The 18,962-nt window shown below is 51.8% G+C and overlaps 1 protein-coding gene and 1 long non-coding RNA gene across 6 annotated transcripts; one reads left to right on the top strand and one right to left on the bottom strand.

The window, feature by feature from the left end:
* Nucleotides 1–339: 339 nt before the first annotated feature.
* Nucleotides 340–6,670, bottom strand: LOC134732505 (uncharacterized). The gene is made up of 2 exons (XR_010115756.1): nt 5,733–6,670; nt 340–2,489 (listed from the first exon to the last, which is right to left on the bottom strand). It is a non-coding gene; the product is annotated as an uncharacterized lncRNA (long non-coding RNA).
* Nucleotide 6,671: 1 nt separating this feature from the next.
* Nucleotides 6,672–13,859, top strand: KAZALD1 (Kazal type serine peptidase inhibitor domain 1). 5 transcript variants are annotated; one of them, XM_063618086.1, is made up of 6 exons: nt 6,672–7,732; nt 8,160–8,716; nt 9,888–10,048; nt 10,128–10,275; nt 10,449–10,566; nt 12,864–13,859. In XM_063618086.1, exons 2-5 carry the CDS (start codon nt 8,212–8,214, stop codon nt 10,541–10,543), a joined length of 909 nt encoding a protein of 302 aa, XP_063474156.1. In that variant the 5' UTR covers nt 6,672–7,732; nt 8,160–8,211; the 3' UTR covers nt 10,544–10,566; nt 12,864–13,859. The 5 variants fall into 5 exon arrangements, with proteins under 5 accessions (XP_063474156.1, XP_055107665.2, XP_063474159.1 ...); XM_055251690.2 differs by having other exon boundaries at nt 9,833–10,048; nt 12,864–13,742; XM_063618089.1 differs by having other exon boundaries at nt 10,449–10,543; nt 12,864–13,740.
* Nucleotides 13,860–18,962: the final 5,103 nt, after the last annotated feature.

The following is an 18,962-nucleotide window of genomic DNA, read 5'->3' as shown; positions in this document are numbered from 1 at the left end:
AGGTGTGGTGGCATGCACCTGTAGTCCCAGCTACTTGGGAGGCTGAGGCAGAAGGATTGCTTAAGGCCAGAAGTTCAAGGCTGCAGTGAGCTATGATCATGCCACTGCATTCCAGCCATGGCCACAGAAGAAGATTCTGTCTCTTAAAAAAAAAAAAAAAAAAAAAAGGAAGGAAATAAAGTGGGGTGTGAGCAAAGATATTGTCACAATGTGGTCTTGGGGTCTAAGATCTCCCCCTGGTCCCTATGGTCTTGAGGGGGCACTCAGGAAGATGGCCTCCTCCCTTTACAGGGGTTGTCTTAATTTTGATTTCCCAGAAAGCAGATCCCAAGGCAAGGATTTTGGTACAAGTAGTTTATTTAGGAGTTTATCCCAGAAAACACAGTGAGGGGGAAGGGAAGTCAGAGAGAGGAGGAAAACCAAATAAAGGATGCATTAATGAGCAGGTTACCACTGAGGACAACTGTGACTCAGTCTCTCTAAGCCTTCTGAAAAACTGTGGAGAACACACCTCAAAATTATCCCACTGAAGGGTAAGGAACAGGATTATCTGTCCTCCAGTGTTTTTCCTCACCAGATGTGGCTTGCTCCTGAGTTGTTACCTCCACGGCATTTCCAGCCTGCCCTGCGTGTCAGCCGAGCTCACTCTAGGGGCTAAAGAACTCCCTCAGACAGACAGACCCACCGGGTCATAAAGGAACTATCTGCAGGTAACTTTTGGTGTGAGCCAAGGGTATATGAGTGAGGCACTGACTGCATCTGCTATGGGGTTTGTGGTCCAGGGTGGCGGCTCCTGGGCCATGTGGTGAATTATTGTTGAGCACATCACCTAAACAGAGTCAATAAAAGGTTTCCCTGAGATGTGATATACTGATACATTTTTCTGGGTGTCCTAAGTATGATGCAGCCGGGAGCTGTTTATGGACTTCTTTCCTGGCTGTGGAAGAAAATACTAGAAGTGGATGTAGATGAATCCATGGAATGATGTTCAGGAGAGAGGTTTGGGCCAGAAATAGAGATCTGGAAGTCTGGCAGAAGGAACGAGGATGCTGTAGGGGTGTCAGCAGAAAGTTATCTCATTGGCCTCACCTACAGAAAACTGTCTTCAAGTAAAATTGGATGTAAGGGCAGAAACTTATCTTTCCTTCTGAGTGTGTCATAATGCAAAGTGAACTTCAACCAGTGACCCTGGGACTCTACCCATGTGCACAGCTCCCCCAACAGGTAGATGCACAGTGTGCAAATGTGTGACAGTGGGTTTTTGTTGTTTTTATAGAGATGGGGTCTTGCTATTTCACTCAGGCTGGACTTGAACTCCTGGGCTCAAGTGATCCTCCTGCCTCAGCCTCCGGAGTAGCTGGGACTATAGGCATGTGTCACCGTACCCAGCTGTGTGTGTTTAGCTACAGTAACTAGCTGCCTTTCCCATCACTGACTTTTGATATAATAATTTTAAAAGCTACTCATATATTAAATGACGCTGTGTTTAGTACTATAGAGTCTACTAGCTTTTCCCTTGGCATCAGTTTTACCCTGTCATACCCCTGAAGACCCATTTACTCACCTCATGGTCACACAACTCTACACATGCAATAAAATTTCAATTATACATACACACGTAATATCAAACCAGTGATATCTAAATAAGGTCCATTGTTTAGCTAATAGTACTGTATAAATTTCAATTTCCTGGTTTTGATAATTATATCATGGTTATATAAGATATTATGTTATCACCAGGGTAGGCTAGGTGACAGGTACATGGGAACTTTCTTTGCTATTTTTGCAACTTCTATCCAAGTCTAAAATTCAAAATAAAAGGTTTTTAAAAAAATATCCAAGAGAGGAAATCCTTGCAGAACTAGCCATTTAAAAATTTTAGGCTCTAAAATTTTTACCTAATGGCTAAAATTTAAAAGAACAACAACAATACCAACTCTTGGCAAGGATGCGGCATAATGAAAACTCTCATAAACTGCTGAAGAGTATATAAATTCACACATCACACTGGAAAAAGTGTATGGTAATATCTACTAATGTTGATAATCCCAGCATTTTGGGAGGCTGAGGTGGGAGGATTGCTTAAGCCCAGGAGTTTGGGACTAGCCCAGACAGAGCGAGACCTTGTGAGAAAGAAAAGAAAGAAAAGAAGGAAAGAAAGAAAGAAGAAAGAAAGAAAAAAGAAAAGGAAAGAAAGAAAAGAAAGAAGGAAAGAAGGAAGGAAAGAAGGAAGGAAAGGAAAGAAGGAAAAGAAAATCTACTAATGTTGAATATACATATCACATGAAGCAGTAATTCCAATCCTAGGCATGTCCCAATTTCTATAAATGTCAAAACCAGGTAAAATTAAAGTACAGAGTTAAAGGTGGTTATTGGCCAGGCACAGTGGTTCACATCTATAATCCCAGCAATTTGGGAGGCTGAGGTGGGAGGACTGCTTGAGGTCAGGAGTTCCAGACCAGCCTGGATAACATTGTAAGACCTTGTCTCTGCAAAAATAAAAATAAAAAAATTAGCCAGGCGTGGTGGTGTGCCTGTAGTCCCAGCTACTTGGGAGGCTGCGGTAGAAGGATCCTTTGAGCCCAGGAGTTTGAGACTGCAACAAACCATGATCACGCCACTGCACTCTAGCCTGGGCAACAGAGAAAGACCATGTCTCAACAAAAACAAACAAACAAACCAAAAAAACAAACAAAAAAAAGGTTATCTAGGGAGAAGGGGAGGGAAACTTATTGGGGAGGGGGCATGATGGGGGCTTCTGCGGGTGTTGGCAATGTTCTGTTTCTTGACCTGGATGATCACATGAGTGTTCATTTAGTAATAATTAATTTAACCATATATCTATTTTGTGCACTTTTCTGCTTGTCTGTTATACTTCATAATGAAATTAAGTTAAAAACAAAATGAGAACAAGAAATGTAGAAAGGACCAGACGCGGTGGCTCACGCCTGTAATCCCAGCACTTTGCAAGGCCGAGGTGGATGGATCACTTGAGGTCAGTTCGAGACCAGCCTGACCAATGTGGTGAAACACTGTCTCTACTAAACATACAAAATTAGCCTAGTGTGGTGGTGCACGCCTATAATCCCAGCTACATGAGAGGCTAAGGCAGGAGAATCGCTTGAACGCAGAAAGTGGAGGTTGCAGTGAGCCGAGGTTGTGCCATTGCACTCCTGCCTGGGCAACAAGAGTGAAACTCTGTCTCAAAAAAAAAAAAAAAAAAAAAAAAAAGAAATAGAAATGTAGAAAGAATCTACGTGTAGAATGATTTAAGCATCCTTTCTAAGTTTATCAATATAACATTTGGCCAAGTCATCAGGTTGGATGGAGCTATAGTCACCATCTCAAGGGTCAATGGGATACTGAAGGTGGGTGCTGGGGGGAGGGATTGCCTTTTGAGATATACGAAGGTAGACTGAGGCCTGATTCCTTCTAGATGTCTTGAAGCTTATTCAACTTGCCTTAATGCCTAGGTATTCCAGAGAGCCAGTTCCTGGCTATTCCAGTCTTCATTTTGTAACATTACCTGTAGCTGAATTACGTTTTCCTTTTTCTTTTCTTTTCTTGTTTTTTTTGAGATGCAGTTTTGCTCTGTCGCCTAGGTTGGTGTGGTGGCGCGATCTCAGCTAACTGCAACCTCTGCCTCCTGGGTTCAAGCGATTCTACTGTCTCAGCCTCCCAAGTAGCTGGGATTATACGCATGTGCCACCATACCCAGCTAATTTTTGTATTTTTAATAGAGATGGGGTTTCGCCATGTTAGCCAGGCTGGTCTCGAACTCCTGACCTCAGGTGATCCGCCCACTTTGGTCTCCCAAAGTGCTGGGATTACAGGCATGAACCACTGTGCCCAGCCAATCTTTTTACGTGGCAGTCCCAGCTTTGCTACATTTATCTTGACATTCTAATTTACCTATAAAAATAGCCTCTACTAGGAAGCCAAGGTGAGCAGATCACTTGAGGTCAGGAGTTCAAGACCAGCCTGGCCAACATGGCAAAACCCTGTCTCTACTTAAAAAAAAAAAAAAAAATTAACCGGTGGCTACTCAGGAGGCTGAGGCAGGAGAATCGCTTGAACCCGGGAGGCCAAGGTTGCAGTGAGCTGAGATTGCACCACTGTACTCCAGCCTGGGCGACAAAGCTCGACTCTGTCTCAAAAAAAAAAAAAAAAAAGGAAAAATAACTTATAAAATAAAGGAGTAGTGAGTATCACACTCAACCATTAGCCTCATTCCAAATTCTCTTAGGATGTTTATTGATGATATAGATGATAAATATACATACAGTTGTGATCAGTATCCATATACTTCTTCTTTTCTCTTTACCTTATTTTTCCATATGTACTTTTCACTTTGTTTCCTACATATATTAGAGTTTACCTATTTGTCATAGTTGGTAGCTACAAAGTATTCCATTTTAATTATCTATGTTTAGCTTTTTTTTTTTCTCAACCAATTCTAATAATCACAGGAAGCACAATTTCTCTGTATCCATCTCTAATAGGTCAGTAAGGGCCATTTGTTTCACTCCTGTTTCTTCCTCAAAGTTGCAACTCTACTATTTTCACCAGCTGTGTCAAAATAGGGTTCGTGAAGTGACAGGTTAAAATATGTGGGTCCTTTGAAGTAATTTCTTGTTTTTACCAAATTAAACAATAACTCTGTATGCCTTGTTTCATCTTCTGTTGTTCATCTGTATAGGGCCCTTGTCACTCTTTTATTTTTAAAATTCTATTTTTTGTTTCTTTTTTGAGAGGGGGTCTTGCTCTGCCACCCAGGCTGGAGTGCAGTGGCGTGATCTGGGCTCACTGCAACCTCTGCCTCCCAGATTCAAGTGATTCTCCTGCCTCAGCCTCCTGAGTAGCTGGGATTACAGGCATGCACCACCACGCTGGGCTAATTTTTGTATTTTTAGTAGAGACGAAGTTTCACCATATTGGTCTGGTCTCAAGCTCCTGACCTCAGGTGATCCGCCTGCCTCCGCCTCCCAAAGTGCTTGGATTAAGAGGTGTGAGCCACCACGCCTGGCCCTAAAATTCTATTTTTAAAGAGACATAGTCTCTCGAACCCTTGAGCTCAAGGGATCCTATTGCCTCAGCCTCCCAAGTAGCTGGGACTACAGGCGTGCACCACCGCACTCCAGCTCATCATTCTGTCATTATATTTCAGTTATTTCATGTGTCAGTGACTGAAAGTGAAAGTACGATAATCTTGTGAACACAAGGCTTCACAGTGGAAAGAAAACTACATTCTATACCTCATTCCTTCTTCAATACAAGCATCTGCAGGAAAAGGGGAAAAAAGAGGCGGGACCATCTACTATCAACAAATTTCGACTTCACCCTGCCCATCTGGATCTAGTCTCCCTCATTAAATGCAAAGGATGCTGCCACCTGGCTCCTCTCCCTAGCAGTCTTCACATCATCTAGGCTAGAGAATCCCTTCCCTTTGGCCCGTTTTGCACAAAACAGAGTAAACGTTTTCAAAGTATAAATACGCAAAATCATTTGCTATCTCTTTACTATGTATGATGCGCATAGGTGTTACTGAATATTTTGGAACCTTGAGAGATAAAGTATGGGATGTTGAGGATCGGGGAATGTATCTAAACTTTCAAGTTGTGTCCTATTCAAAAAACTCCCTTCTAAAAGTATTTTTACGGTATGTAGGGTTTTACTGGAACAAAATCTCTACTTAATAACAGCGGATCCCCTTTTATTATCTTTGTGCCTACCTGGATGCACAGTTCCAGGATGTTCTCGTCACGAACCACAAGCCCACCAGAGGGCGCTGGTTCCCCGTCTACCTACTGTTCTCCATCAGCAGCGACTCAGAAAATTCAGGTTAAACACTCAGGCAGTCTTTCACATTTAATCCACAAATATTTACCGAGAATTTGCCGTGCCACCAGGCGCGGGGCTAGGTTCACAAGATACAGTAGTGAATTAGGCACGATTCCTACTACCAGAGGCTTAGAGCATAGGAAAGACTGAAAGTAAGCAACGGGCTACAATAGTAGGATAAGTGGAGAGTTTCTAGGTCCGTGAAGTTTGTTGTTGAATATAGGCTCCAGGCCTTAGAAGCCAGCAGCAATTCACTAAGAGATCCCGGACTTGTTTCTGCTCTGTATCCCGGGCAAGGAGCTCCGTCCCTAAGGTGTTTTGTTAGAGCCAGAGACCTCTCCTTGGGTGACTCCATTCGTCAGCCCCACAAGTCCCCGTCTCTGGCCTTTTTCGGGGTCTCCGGCAGCTCTCTGACAGTTCCCCTTCTGCCCCAGATCGACACTTACTCCAAGGACCAGGGATTACTCACAACTATCCACCAGAGCTGGCTCCGCCCTTTCTTTTTTCTGTTAAAAATCCGGGGGCTGTTACTGTTCTCGGTTCCTAGAGTTCCTGTTCTGATTCTCGCGACAGTTGCGAGGCCTCGCGTGAAGTTCACTTCTAGTTCTTATTTCGAATTTGAGACCGGGAGAGAGTGTCTGCACTTGCCCACCTCCTCAGAACCCCTCTGGCCAGGGATGGCGCCTACGTGGCTTGGGAGGCCCTGAATGAATGGGCTTGGCCCAACTCAGGGGCGCTCTCCGAAGGGAGAGGCCCGGCTGGATTCCGGGGCTCCAGTGCGCATGCGGAGTCGATCCCGCGCAGGCGGGCGGGGGCCGCAGCCAGGCCTTGTGGGCGGAGCCTGACTAAGTGCCGCCCCCTCGCCGGCTGCGGATTGCTATTTCTGCCCCCCACCCCCACGCGAGCTGGACTGAGCCGCGGCTTCTGTGAGCCACTTGGGGCCGGCCGGGGCGGGGCCTGCCCGACCCGGGTTTGGCGGGCGGGCCCGCAGGAATACTCTCCTCCCCGCCCCCGGCCCAAAGTGCCACGGTGGCGGTGGTGGCGGCCGCGAGGCCGAGTGCCTCCGGCCCTGCCAGCCTCGCAACCGTAACCTGTAATCCCGACCCGAGGGACGCCCGCCGGGGAGGCGCCAGCACGCCTCTCCCTGCGGCCGCTGGTCGGCTCAGACCTCGAATTACCCGGCTCACCCGCGGGTCGCAGCACCTGCCGGATGTGGGGAGGAAGAAGGAGGCCAGATGAGGGAAGGCGGATGTAGGCACCCAGTCTGTCCGCGCCTCAGTGGGGCAGCTAGGTGGGCAAGCCTGCTGTCGCTCCCGGGAACCAGCCCTGGGCTGCGGGGAGACGAAGTTGGTTGGTCCTGCCCTCCAGGAGCGCCCCGACATCGACGTAAAATGACTTGGCACCAGAGCTCCTGCCGCCTCCCCCTTATGCAGCTGCCCTCGCCGACGCTAGGGACTGTAAAGTCAGATGGGACAGAGCCTAGCCGTTCAGCCAACACTTTGAGCTTCCCAGCCAAACTCCTACCCCCACTCCCCGCCTCCGGTCCTCACCCCCTTCCTCTCTCCCAGCCTCGGTGTCTGGTTACGGCTCCTCTGCTCGCATTGTGACTTTGGGCCAGGCTGGGGGAAATGACCCGGGAGGGTCCTGTGCGGCTGCATAAAATTGGCAGCCTTAGAACTAGTGGGAAGGCGGGTGAGCGAAGTCGAGGGGCGGAGAGAGGGGGCGGAGGAGCTGCTTTCTGAATCCAAGTCCGTGGGCTCTCTCAGAAGTCCTCAGGCCGGAGCAGAGGTGGCTGGCGGGCCCGGCTGACTGCGCCCCTGCTTTCTTTCCATAACCTTTTCTTTCGGACTCGAATCACGGCTGCTGCGAAGGGCCTAGTTCCGGACACTAGGTGAGCACTCTGTGCCCCAGGCCATAAGCGAGGGGGCATCAGCTCCCCCAGTTCCCACCCCCCATTAACAGCTTCTTACTTCTGGAGCCGCCCATTCTCTTTTGGCAAGGATGCTCAGGGACCAGGGATCGAAGTCGGATGGTGCACGGAAGTGGTGCTGGTGGTGGGTGTGCGTGCGCCTGAGCCTTATCACCCTTTCCTCACCTCTCTTCACTCCCAGCCCCCGCCAAGAGCAGCCCAACTGATTGCTAACTGCCATAACTGGATAATCCTTAGAGGGTCACTAGGCCTGTGTGTTGGGGGAGTCTACTTGGTAACGGGGGAGGGGGCAATGCTAGTGTCGTGCTTTGGTACAAGAAGCAGTGAGGTTGGTTTTTCGGCACAGGCCCTGTTTCTGACCTCCTGACCTGGCTTCCCTTCCTGGCAGGGTGCCACGAACGCGCTGATGCCCCGAGTGCGCGCAGGGCTTCCCGCTAACCATGCCACCGCCGCCCGCAGCTGCCTTGTCGCTGCCTGTGCTCCTGCTACTGCTGGTGGTGCTGACACCGCCCCCGACCGGCGCAAGGCCATCCCCAGGCCCAGATTACCTGCGGCGCGGCTGGCTGCGGCTGCTAGCGGAGGGCGAGGGCTGCGCTCCCTGCCGGCCAGAAGAGTGCGCAGCGCCGCGGGGCTGCCTGGCGGGCTGGGTGCGCGACGCGTGCGGCTGCTGCTGGGAATGCGCCAACCTCGAGGGCCAGCTCTGCGACCTGGACCCCAGTGCTCACTTCTACGGGCACTGCGGCGAGCAGCTTGAGTGCCGGCTGGACACAGGCGGCGACCTGAGCCGCGGAGAGGTGCCGGAACCTCTGTGTGCCTGTCTCTCTCAGAGCCCGCTCTGCGGGTCCGACGGTCACACCTACGCCCAGATCTGCCGCCTGCAGGAGGCGGCCCGCGCTCGGCCCTATGCCAACCTCACTGTGGCACACCCGGGGCCCTGCGAATCGGGTACGCACGGCCCGGGGCCCCCACCCCAGCATTTAGGTTTCCTGGAGGCACTGCTCCCCGACCCCTGAAGGCATTGGTCTCTGGCCAGCAGAGCAAAAAAGATAAGGCCATAGAGGCCTCGAGTCCCGTGTAAAACCCTGCTCTCGCTACTGGTCCATAGAAGCTGCCACCTTAAGGTGGGGGTGGGGGGTGGAGTGGAGTGGGGGTCCCGGGCTTCCTCAGCAAGCTGCATGCGCTGAACCACGTGAAAGCTCCAGAGCTGGCTGGCAGGGAGAGACAGGTCCTCTGAGGGCGCAGACACAGCCTGTGGGTTTGCTCAGAGACCCCCCGACTTTCCCCAGACCAGTGGAGTCCAGGCAGTAAGACGGGTTCCTGTGAGATGCAATCACGTTTCATTTGGGCAGATTCTTAGAGCAGTCTGTTCACCCAGTCTCCCCACCTCTCTCCTTTCTCCTGCGTTTAGGGATTAGTGAAGAGGAGCGGGAAGCTAAGCTAGTTCTCTATCCCTGGGAACTGGGGGCCATTCAGGCCTCTAGCTTTCCTTGGTAGCTTTAGTAACTTTCACTTCCTGAGTCCCGGCTCTGTGTCTGGCTCGGCTGGGGCAGCCAGAAAACAAACACCCCGCGGGAGTCCCAACAATTTCCTCCACTCCTGCAGGCTTCCTGCCTGTTGCACAAGTCCAGCTTCAGGTTCTCCGCCTTGCCGCGGGATTCCCCCAGGGGGTGCTGCGGAGGGAACGGCTGCTTTTCCGCCTTTGGGAACTGGGCCTGTTTAGAAAAGGGGAAGGGGGATCTGGAAGGTTTTGGTTACAAGCACTGCAGGAAAGGCTGAGGAGGGTGGAATGAGGACAGGGGAGCAGTTAGGGACAGAGTGGCTGCCAAGCTACAATGTAGGTGTGTGTGCTTGTTTGTGCATTGGGTCTGCATGAGGTTCTATGTGCACATGTGCATGTATACCTATCTCCACGTCTGCGTGGTACCCTTGTGTGTACCAGCATCCACATCTGTGTGTACCTGTGTGTGTCATGGTGTGTTTATGGATGTGTATTTACCTCCACATATCTTGTGTTCTGCCACGAGCATGTCCACAAAAATTTGTGTATCATGTCTTTGCCAGACTGGATGCCTTTGCTGGGCCATGCTATTCTCAGACCTCCCACCTTCACCCCCAGGGCCCCAGATCATGTCACATCCATATGACACTTGGAATGTGACAGGGCAGGATGTGATCTTTGGCTGTGAGGTGTTTGCCTACCCCATGGCCTCCATCGAGTGGAGGAAGGATGGCTTGGACATCCAGCTGCCAGGGGATGACCCCCACATCTCCGTGCAGGTAGACTGGTGGGAGAGGCTTCCCTCAGGCAGCCCAGGGCCCTCCAGAAGGACCCTGCTGATTCCTTGCCTGGCTCCAGTTTAGGGGTGGACCCCAGAGGTTTGAGGTGACTGGCTGGCTGCAGATCCAGGCTGTGCGTCCCAGCAATGAGGGCACCTACCGCTGCCTTGCCCGCAATGCCCTGGGTCAAGTGGAGGCCCCTGCTAGCTTGACAGTGCTCACACCTGGTAAGGGGATTCCTGAGCTCTGGGGGTTGGGGGGATGGTGCTGGATTCCAGCTGTGAATGTGTAAGAAACAGTCCATGTGTCTGTATACACAAGCATAGCCTTCCGCAGACTGGGCTATGTGGGCACTGACAGTCCTTCTCTCCTGTTCTCCTTTGCCCACATGTGTTTGCAGACCAGCTGAACTCTACAGGCATCCCCCAGCTGCGCTCACTAAACCTGGTTCCTGAGGAGGAGGCTGAGAGTGAAGAGAGTGACGATTACTACTAGGTCCAGAGCTCTGGCCCCTGGGGGTGGGTGAGCGGCTATAGTGTTCATCCCTGCTCTTGAAAAGACCTGGAAAGGGGAGCAGGGTCCCTTCATGGACTGCTTTCATGCTGTCAGTAGGGATGATCATGGGAGGCCTATTTGACTCCAAGATAGCAGTGTGGTAGGGGAGAGACAAAAGCTGGAGCAGGGTAGGGAGAGAGGCTGAGACCAGGACTAGTGGGGTACAAAGGGACCCATGCAGGAGATGCCCTGGCCAGTAGGACCTCCAACAGGTTGTTTCCCAGGCTGGGGTGGGGGCCAGAGCAGACACAGAGGTGCAGGCACCAGGATTCTCCACTTCTTCCAGCCCTGCTCGGCCACACTTCTAACTGCCCTTCCTCCCAGGCCCTGGTTCTTGCTATTTCCTGGTCTCCAGCGTTTATCTAGCTTGTTTGCCCTTTCCCCAAACTCATCTTCCAGAACTTTTCCCTCTCTCCTAAGCCCCAGTTGCACCTACTAACTGCAGTCCCCTTTGCTGTCTGCCGTCTTTTGTATAAGAGAGAACACAGCGGAGCATGACTTAGTTCAGTGCAGGGAGATGGGTGAGGCCAGCTCCAGATCTTTTACCACTCTGTATTGCACAAAGCCTAGCACAGGGCTAGGCACCAATAAAGATTTCTAATGATGTACAGACAGATGCACAGACAGTTTATGCAGATGTGCACATGAAAACTGAATATCCCTGGGAGGCCTCCCACACTAACAGAACTCTGGCTTCCAGAAGCTGCAGGGCCTGCTCTCTAAGCACGTGCCTGCCAGATGTACAGAGAGAAGGTTTGAACTTGGGCCTATCCTGCCTTTGAGGGAGGGAGGCTGGAGCCATCTGGCTGGAGGGAAGTTATCTTCCCAGTCTGCCCTCCATTGGGGCTGGTATACATTACCTGCTTCTGTGCTCATCTTATTCCAAACCCTTCCCCAGGCCAGAATGGGGAACAGGGCTATGTGGGTAGGCCCCCAAAATGAAAGCATAAACTGGATAGAGGAGGGTAGAAGTTTGGTCACCTGTGTGGTCCATACCCTTCCCCAGCTCCCATAGAAATCTACCCGTTTCCTGCAGAAGCCAGAGCCATGGTAAGCCTGTTTCCTATCTGCCCCAATTGTGACCTGTCCTCTCTGGCTTGGGGTCCCCAAATCTCTTTCCTCATTCTTCTTACCTAGCCCGCCCAGGGACACTGGTGAGACTCAATGCTTATTTAATGATTGAAGGAGAGAATGAAAGCATAAGTCAGCGAGGCCGAGAGGCTGTGTGTGGATGGCGACAGCCTCCTACACGCCAGGGCTCCACCCGGATCCTGGCGCCACTGCGGGAGGGCCTGCCCTTGGCTCAGCGTCAGAGTTTGTCCTCTGGGGCCCAACGCAGGGAGCCTGGCCACATGGGAGGGGCGTGGTCCGGAACTCCAACCCCAGGTCCTGCTTGGCCGCCCCTCCCGCGGCTACGCCCTACTCCATCTACTGCTGCCTTGCCCCGGGTCCTTAAGCCAGCGATAGTTTTTATTGCCGAACCCAGGCTGGAGCTGGGCGGCCCCAGGAGCCGCGCACAACAGCCCAAGCGGGTTGGATACCGGGAGCCGATTCCAGGGCGCCCACAGAAGCAGAATCAGAGGGGTAGGCGGGGGTGGGGCGTGCTCTTCGGCGCTGTGGCCAAAATCCGCTCAGCGCTGAAAGAGGGTACGAGGGTGTGAGTCCCAGCATCAGCCAGGGAATCCGCCCCTAGCCTGTTCTTCACCCAGCAGGGCTCCAAGGCGCCCTCTGCGGGCCCATAGCTCCTACCGCGTCCACCTGCAGAGCAGAGGCTCCTCACCAAAAGCCCCACCCCACCGGAGAGGGTCACGCAGGTCCCGGGGAATCCGTACTCCTTGATCGCGTTAGCCGACTTTGCAGCCTTCTAGCAGCCTCAGTTTTCCCCTCCGCCGCCTTGCTGGTTCAAGCCCCACAGCCTGGAATGGGAGAACTGTTGTCCACCGCCCCCTCCCTCCCCGCACCCCGCCTCTGCTGCAGCGGACGCGCTTTAATAATGTCGCTGGAAAGTGACACGCGATTTATTATTAAAGTAATGCGGGCGCGGGGACGGGAGAGGTTTAATAAACGTGCTGAGATGCCGAGGATTATTCACCGCAAATAAATGAGTGCGCGGGCGGCGTTTTAATAAATAATTTCCCGCTGCTCCCGGGGGAAGGCAGGGGAGGGGGAGGGAGGAGGAGGGAGAGGCTCAGCCGCTGCCAGAACTCCCGGTTTCGCCTCCCCACGGGCTTTCAAGCCATCCCCGCGTTTTGTGTCCTAGGTTGCTCACACCCGGGATGTGAGGTTCCAGAAGCGCCGACCCAGAGTTGCCAGGCCTGAAGGCAGGAGAGGCTCAGTCGCACCCTACATCCCCCACCTCCAAGATTTTAAGTATAGTCCGCTTGAAATCCCTGGAATGCGCTTTCTTCTGGCTCCTACCCGGAGATCCGGAGTCCGGACAAACCGGGGCAGGAAGGGTCCGTCGGACCAGCTCCTCCCAAGCCGAGGCTTCCAGGCCTCCGCCGGGCTCTTCTCCCTGCTTTTAGCTCAGCCGGGCTGGGCGTGCCTCTCTCCTCCATCTAGAGCAGGTTGTGAAGAGGAAGCCAGAGGGGGCTGTCTGAAAATGACCCTGACCCCCTCCTCGGGCTGTCGTGAGGAGGAGGGCCGCTTCGACTGGTTGCTCTCATCGCGAAGGCTCAAAAAAGAGTTGCGCAGCCGTGCTGGTATAACCGAGGGTGTCCTGGCGAAGCCCAGCCCCTGGCGCCCTGGTGACCGGGGGGTCGATGTGCGGACTGGGCAGAACTGGAGCCTGAAGCCGGAGAGCGTCCCTCAAAAAGAAGCCTGGAAGCCCGAGAGATGAACCCGACTCAGAGAGGGCCAAGACTGCAGACCTTGGGGACCGAGGACACACTCACCACGCTGGTGGGGGCTGGGGGGAGGACGCGGGCGGTGGCGTGCGGGGAAGCGCCTGGGGAACACCTGGCTCTGCAAGTTTTGTGCCTTAGCGGAAAGAGGCGACATCTCTGGCAACTTGGGAGTACAGGAAGTGGCGAAGGAGTGCCATCTGGTGATCATTCTGGTAGTGACACTCAGACCTGGGCCAGGGGCCTTGAGACAATTTACTTGACTGGAAAAATCTAAGTAAAAAAAGATGCTTCAATTTGTATTCATTTAATGTATATGAATGTGCACATGTATGTGTAGCATATATTAGTATGATATCTATATGTAAAATACAATATATAGTAGTTATGTGTGCATTGTATGTATGCATGTATACATCTAAATGCATATATATGTATGTGGATATATTATACATGTAGTTTTTTTGAGATGGAATCTCACTCTGTCGCCCAGGCTGGATTGCAGTTGTGCTATCTCAGCTCACTGCAGCTGGGTTCAAGCGATTCTCCTGCCTCAGCCTCCCAAGTAGCTGGGATTACAGGCGTGCACCACCATGCCCTGCTAATTTTTTGTATTTTTGGTAGAGATGAGGTTTTACCATTTTGGCCAGGCTGATCTCGAACTCCTGATCTCCAGTGATCTGCCCTCCTCAGCCTCCCAAAGTGCTGGGATTACAGGCATGAGCCACAACACCTGGCCTATATATAGGTTTTGTATGTATGTATGTGTGTGCAAAAGTCCTCAACCCTGGGGAAAAAAAGAGGCCCTGAAGAAAGGGGAAAAAGGCAGTGAAGGGGCAGCAACCCTGGTAGTCCAGCAAGGGAGGGTGAGAAGGAAGGGGAGACGTATGAGTATTACCATAGACCAAGGGTTGGGGTGGCACCTGGAGACTCGTGGACTTGACTGCATCTGGATGTATTGTTATATGTATATGTATAGACATTTATTTTCAAGTATATATTCCATTATGTATCATTCTTTCTTTTTCTTTTTTTTTTTTAGAGACAGGATCTTGCTCTGTCACCCAGGCTGGACTACAGTAGCGCTTTCATAGCTCACTGCAGCCCCAAACTCCTGGGCTCAAGTGATCCTCCTGCCTCAGTCTCCTGAGTAGCTGGCATGAGCCATGATGCCTGGCTGTGTCATATTCTTTCTACAAATACTTGTCATGTACCAGCACTGGGCTACATCATGGGAAAAATTTGCCTGTAACCCAAGCACTTGGGAGGCTGAGGTAGGAGGATTGCTTGAGCCCAGGAGTTCGAGACCAGCCTGAGTAACATAGTGAAGCCCCATCTCTACAAAAAATTTTTTTTTTATTTGTTGGGTGTGATGGCGCACACCTGTAATCCTAGCTACTCTGGTAGCTGAGGCGGGTGGATTGCCTGAGCCAGGAGTTCAAGGCTGCCAGTGAGCTGTGATTGCACCACTCCAGCCTGGGTGACAGAGCCTTAAAAGAAAATTGTTCCTGCCCTCGTGGAACTTGGATTCCAGTCTAAGATGTGTATGTATACTTACATTAGTTATGTATGTTTATATTTCCTGGATTATGTGCACGCGCACATATAATACTGTCTAATATGTGTATATGCGAGTAGATAGGCCTAAATTCTGGTAGGCCTGGAGATTCCCTGGTTTTTTACTCACAATCACTGGTCCTGTCACCTGGAGCTCTATTCTGAGCATGAAGGCAGCTGAGGGCAGAGGGAAAGAAGCTAGAGACATAGGCCTGTTGCCTCCTAGGATGCATTGTGGTTATTTCCTCAGCCTTCTGAATGACTGAATTCTTTCTAAACCGGGAACAGCTGTGTAAGTGCACACGTGGTAAGGAACTGTTGGTGCACATCAAGTCTTGCCTCTGCTCAGTGCTGGGGAAGGGTGGGAGCGGGGTCTGCCAGGCTGGGGTAAGAGGCTAGGTTCTCTGAGGGCAGTGATGAGGGCACTTAGAGACCAGGAGGGATCAGTTCTGGGAGGCAGTGTCCTCTGGGAGTCACTTGTGGATAATGAGGGGCAGTTTGAGGACACTTGGGGAGGGATGGGGTGGTGGGATAGAGAAGGGGGCAGAAGTGAGTAACGAGGTTGGGATTGGGGATGGAGCTGGGGTGGGGACAGGGCAGAGATAGAGGCTCTGGTGGCAGGGATACACCTGTCTGGGGGTGGAGCCTGGAAGCCATCTTGAGGGAGTCATCCCTCCCTCCCCACCCCCACCTCCCTTCCCCATGCTGGGCCCCAGTTTAGCCCTCTGTCTGCTGAAGCTGACTCCCAGATGTGCTGGGGGCAGAGGAGAGCTAAGGCTCCAGGGCCTGGCCTGGCTTAGGTGACTCACTTAAGTGGTGGGTGAGGTGGGGCAGGGCTCACAATACCAGCGTCCCATGAAGCCTTGTCCCAGCCACCTGGGTCATCTCCTACCTGGCTGCCATTACCAGCTTCCAGTTTGGGCTCAGCCCAAGGGGTTCAAACAAGGGTGGGGCGTAGACCTGGAAAAGGTCATAGAATGTCCACCCACTCCACCAACACACACATTTCTAGGACTGAAGTGGGAAGGTGCTTCTGAATCATTTCTTCCTTTGCCTGCTTTTGCTAGATGCTTTCCAGATGCAGTCAAGTCCGGGAGTTGCCAGGTGCCACCCCAACCCTTGGTCTATGGTAATTCTCGTACCTCTCCCCTTCCTTCTCACCCTCCCTTGCTGGACTACCAGGGTTTCTGCCCCTTCACTGCCTTTTTCCCCTTTCTTCAGGGCCTCTTTTTTTTCCCCAGGGTTGAGGCCTTAGATCCCTGGGCTGTGTCCTCGCTGGTTAGGGAGTGGGGTGCGGGCGGTATGTGCTAAAAACGCAAGCTAGTTCCTGGCCTAGATTTATTTTTCGGATTGATTTATTTTTAGAGGCAGGGTCTTGCTATGTTTCCCAGACTGGACTTGAAGTCCTGGGCTCAAGAGATCCTTCTGCCTCAGCCTCCCAAGTAGTTGGGACTATAGGCGCATGCCACTGTGCCTGGCCTGGATTTGGTTTTGACATTTACTCTGCCATTTGGGCAACTAAAGCCTCTCTGGACAGGGTGGACAGTTATGAAAGTCCAGTTGTGGTGACGAGAGTTACCCCACAATCAAATCTCATCCCATCCTCTTGGTGGGGAGCACCTTGAAGTGCTCAGTACCTTCAGTGAAATGAGGGCTGGAGTCCCCTGGAAGAAAAGACAGGGTCTTTATGAGAAGTGGTGACAGCTTGAGGGAAGTAATGGAGTCTCCCAGGATAAGGGTTGAGGACTCTAGGGACAATTGCTTCCTGCTACCCCCACCCCGAGAGCTGGAGTAGGGCTGGAGAAGGCCTCACAGTTCTCCTGGGCCTAACTCCTTGGTGTCAGAGGCATTAAGTTCTGGGGACAGTAGTGGGGGGTTTCTGGGGGGAGTAATCTCTGAAGGGTAATGGTGGGTCTTTGCACAGGAGGTTTTGCAGTATGGGATTGAGTCTCAGTTCTACTGCTTTTTTTTTGCTTTTTTTTTTTTTTTAAGTCAGGGTGTCGCTTTGTCACCCAGACTAAAGTGGCACGATCATGGCTTACTGCACCCTTGAACTCCTGAGCTGGAGCAATCAATCCTCCGGCCTCAGCTTCTTGAGTAGCTGGGAGTACAGTCATGCACCACCCATGCAGCCAGTTCTGCTTTTTAAGTGCATACATTGGGTAGGTTTCTTAACTTTCCTTCTTCTGTGTCCTCTTCTGCAATATAGTGATAAAATTTACTCCATAGGGGTTGTGACGAGGATTAGAGATCTTATAAGCAATGTGTCTGTAACAAAATAGGTGCTCAATAAACGTTTTACCATGCATTACTATTTTGGGGTAGATGATCTGCATGGAGATGGGGGCAGGGTGCCCAGTGCAGAGCTCCCTGCTGGAGTGGGTGTGTTGGAGAATGGGGTGATTGCAGTCTTGGCATCTGCCTGGAGGAGGCCTTAGGAATTGGGCCTTAGGAAAAGGGGAAAGGCTGAGGCAGGATAGAGATGGGCAGGGACTGGGCTTCCAGAGAGCTCAGCAGTCTTCACCCCCACCCCTAGCCCTCCTCAGGGAGCCCTTGTCAGAACCCAGGGCTCTACCTCTGGACTTGTGAGGAGGGGCATCCCCCAAAGTCACCTCCATCCATCTCTTTTATCTGGGCTGATGAAGGGCTAGAGCTCCAATGGGGCCTCTGATGGGGAACAGATACAGACCAGGCGGAAGCAGCCGGAACTGTGCTGGGCTGGAGCTGAGGACTGGGCCAGGGGGTCAGTGAAGACAGATAAAGCTCAGAGCAGCTGGAGGCTCAAGGGACCTGGGGCGGGGGAGCAGCAGGGGCTGAGGGCCGGCTGTGTCCTGGGAGGAGGCAAGGCCGGAAGCTTCTGATGGGGACCAGTGTCCATCAAGGACTTCAAATGACCAGACAAAGCCTTTAATGACTCTTTGGGAGGAGGGAAATAGAGACGGAGCTGCCTTCCCCAGACATGGGTGCAGGAAGGCCAAGGTGCCTGCTGAGAGTGAGGGTTGGTCCTTGGGGAAGTTGAAACTTAGAACAGGAGGAACCCTCCAGGCACAGGGCTGAGGCAGTGGTTCTGGGGCTGCCTTACCTTCAAGGCAGAGAGAGATGGGAAAAGGATTGGGAAGCGATTCTGTGATTTTTGTTCCTGTTTTAATTAACTTTGAAGGGCTTGGGGCCTCCCTGAACGCCAGGGAGGGGAGCAGAGCAGACATTTATTTTCCTCTTTTCCCTTTTAAAGACAATTTTATTAAATCACTTTGTTTTCATTCTGGCTTGAACATGGGGCGTTTAAATGGAAAAGTAATTATTTCACCTCGTTTGCTTATGGAGAGAGGGGAGTCAGGAAAGGGAGGGACGCCAGTGAACGGGAGAGGCTGCAGTCTCGAGCCCAGTGTGCACACAGCGTGCGTGCACACACAACCATGCTCACACTTACACCATAATCCACGTCCACGTGTCTCTCACACTAGCACACGTGTGTACAGTCCCAAATGCAGACACTTCAGTACTTGGATGCACACATCCACATTCTCCTGACACACACTCCTTCGCCCCAGCCACACTTACAGACAGAAGCACTCTCTCTCGTGCACACTCACAGCACATTGTGCTCACAGTACAGGCACCATCACAGTACCCTTAAACACCTTCCAAGCACCCGTGGGTGTGTATGCACACACCCGTTCACACACGTGTGCGCACGCACACACACAACCTCAGTGTAGGCCAGTACTTCCAAGCCTATTGCGTTACATCATCAGAAGTACACACAGTTTCAGACACACAATTACACAGAAGCTCATTCTCCAATACACAGGCACACCCTGACAAGCAGCCTTGGGGACAGACATGTGAGGGGGACATTGTCATGGAGAAGGTGAAAGAGTGGTGGAACGCTCCCTCTTACTGGGGTTCCTGAGTCCCCAAATCGACCTAGGCTACTCCATGAGCCCCTTTCTCTGTTC

The sequence above is a fragment of the Symphalangus syndactylus genome, chromosome 2 (assembly GCF_028878055.3).
Source record: "Symphalangus syndactylus isolate Jambi chromosome 2, NHGRI_mSymSyn1-v2.1_pri, whole genome shotgun sequence".
NCBI lineage: Eukaryota > Metazoa > Chordata > Mammalia > Primates > Hylobatidae > Symphalangus > Symphalangus syndactylus.
This window is presented reverse-complemented; position numbering and strand designations above follow the sequence as displayed.

What these genes read in the sequence shown, in the direction of transcription:
- KAZALD1 (XM_063618086.1), top strand. Translation starts at nt 8,212, where the DNA reads ATGCCACCGCCGCCCGCAGCTGCCTTGTCGCTGCCTGTGCTCCTGCTA. An exon ending in ACCCCCACATCTCCGTGCAG is followed by an intron (nt 10,049 to 10,127) that starts GTAGACTGGTGG and finishes GCCTGGCTCCAG; the next exon opens with TTTAGGGGTGGACCCCAGAG. An exon ending in CTTGACAGTGCTCACACCTG is followed by an intron (nt 10,276 to 10,448) that starts GTAAGGGGATTC and finishes ATGTGTTTGCAG; the next exon opens with ACCAGCTGAACTCTACAGGC.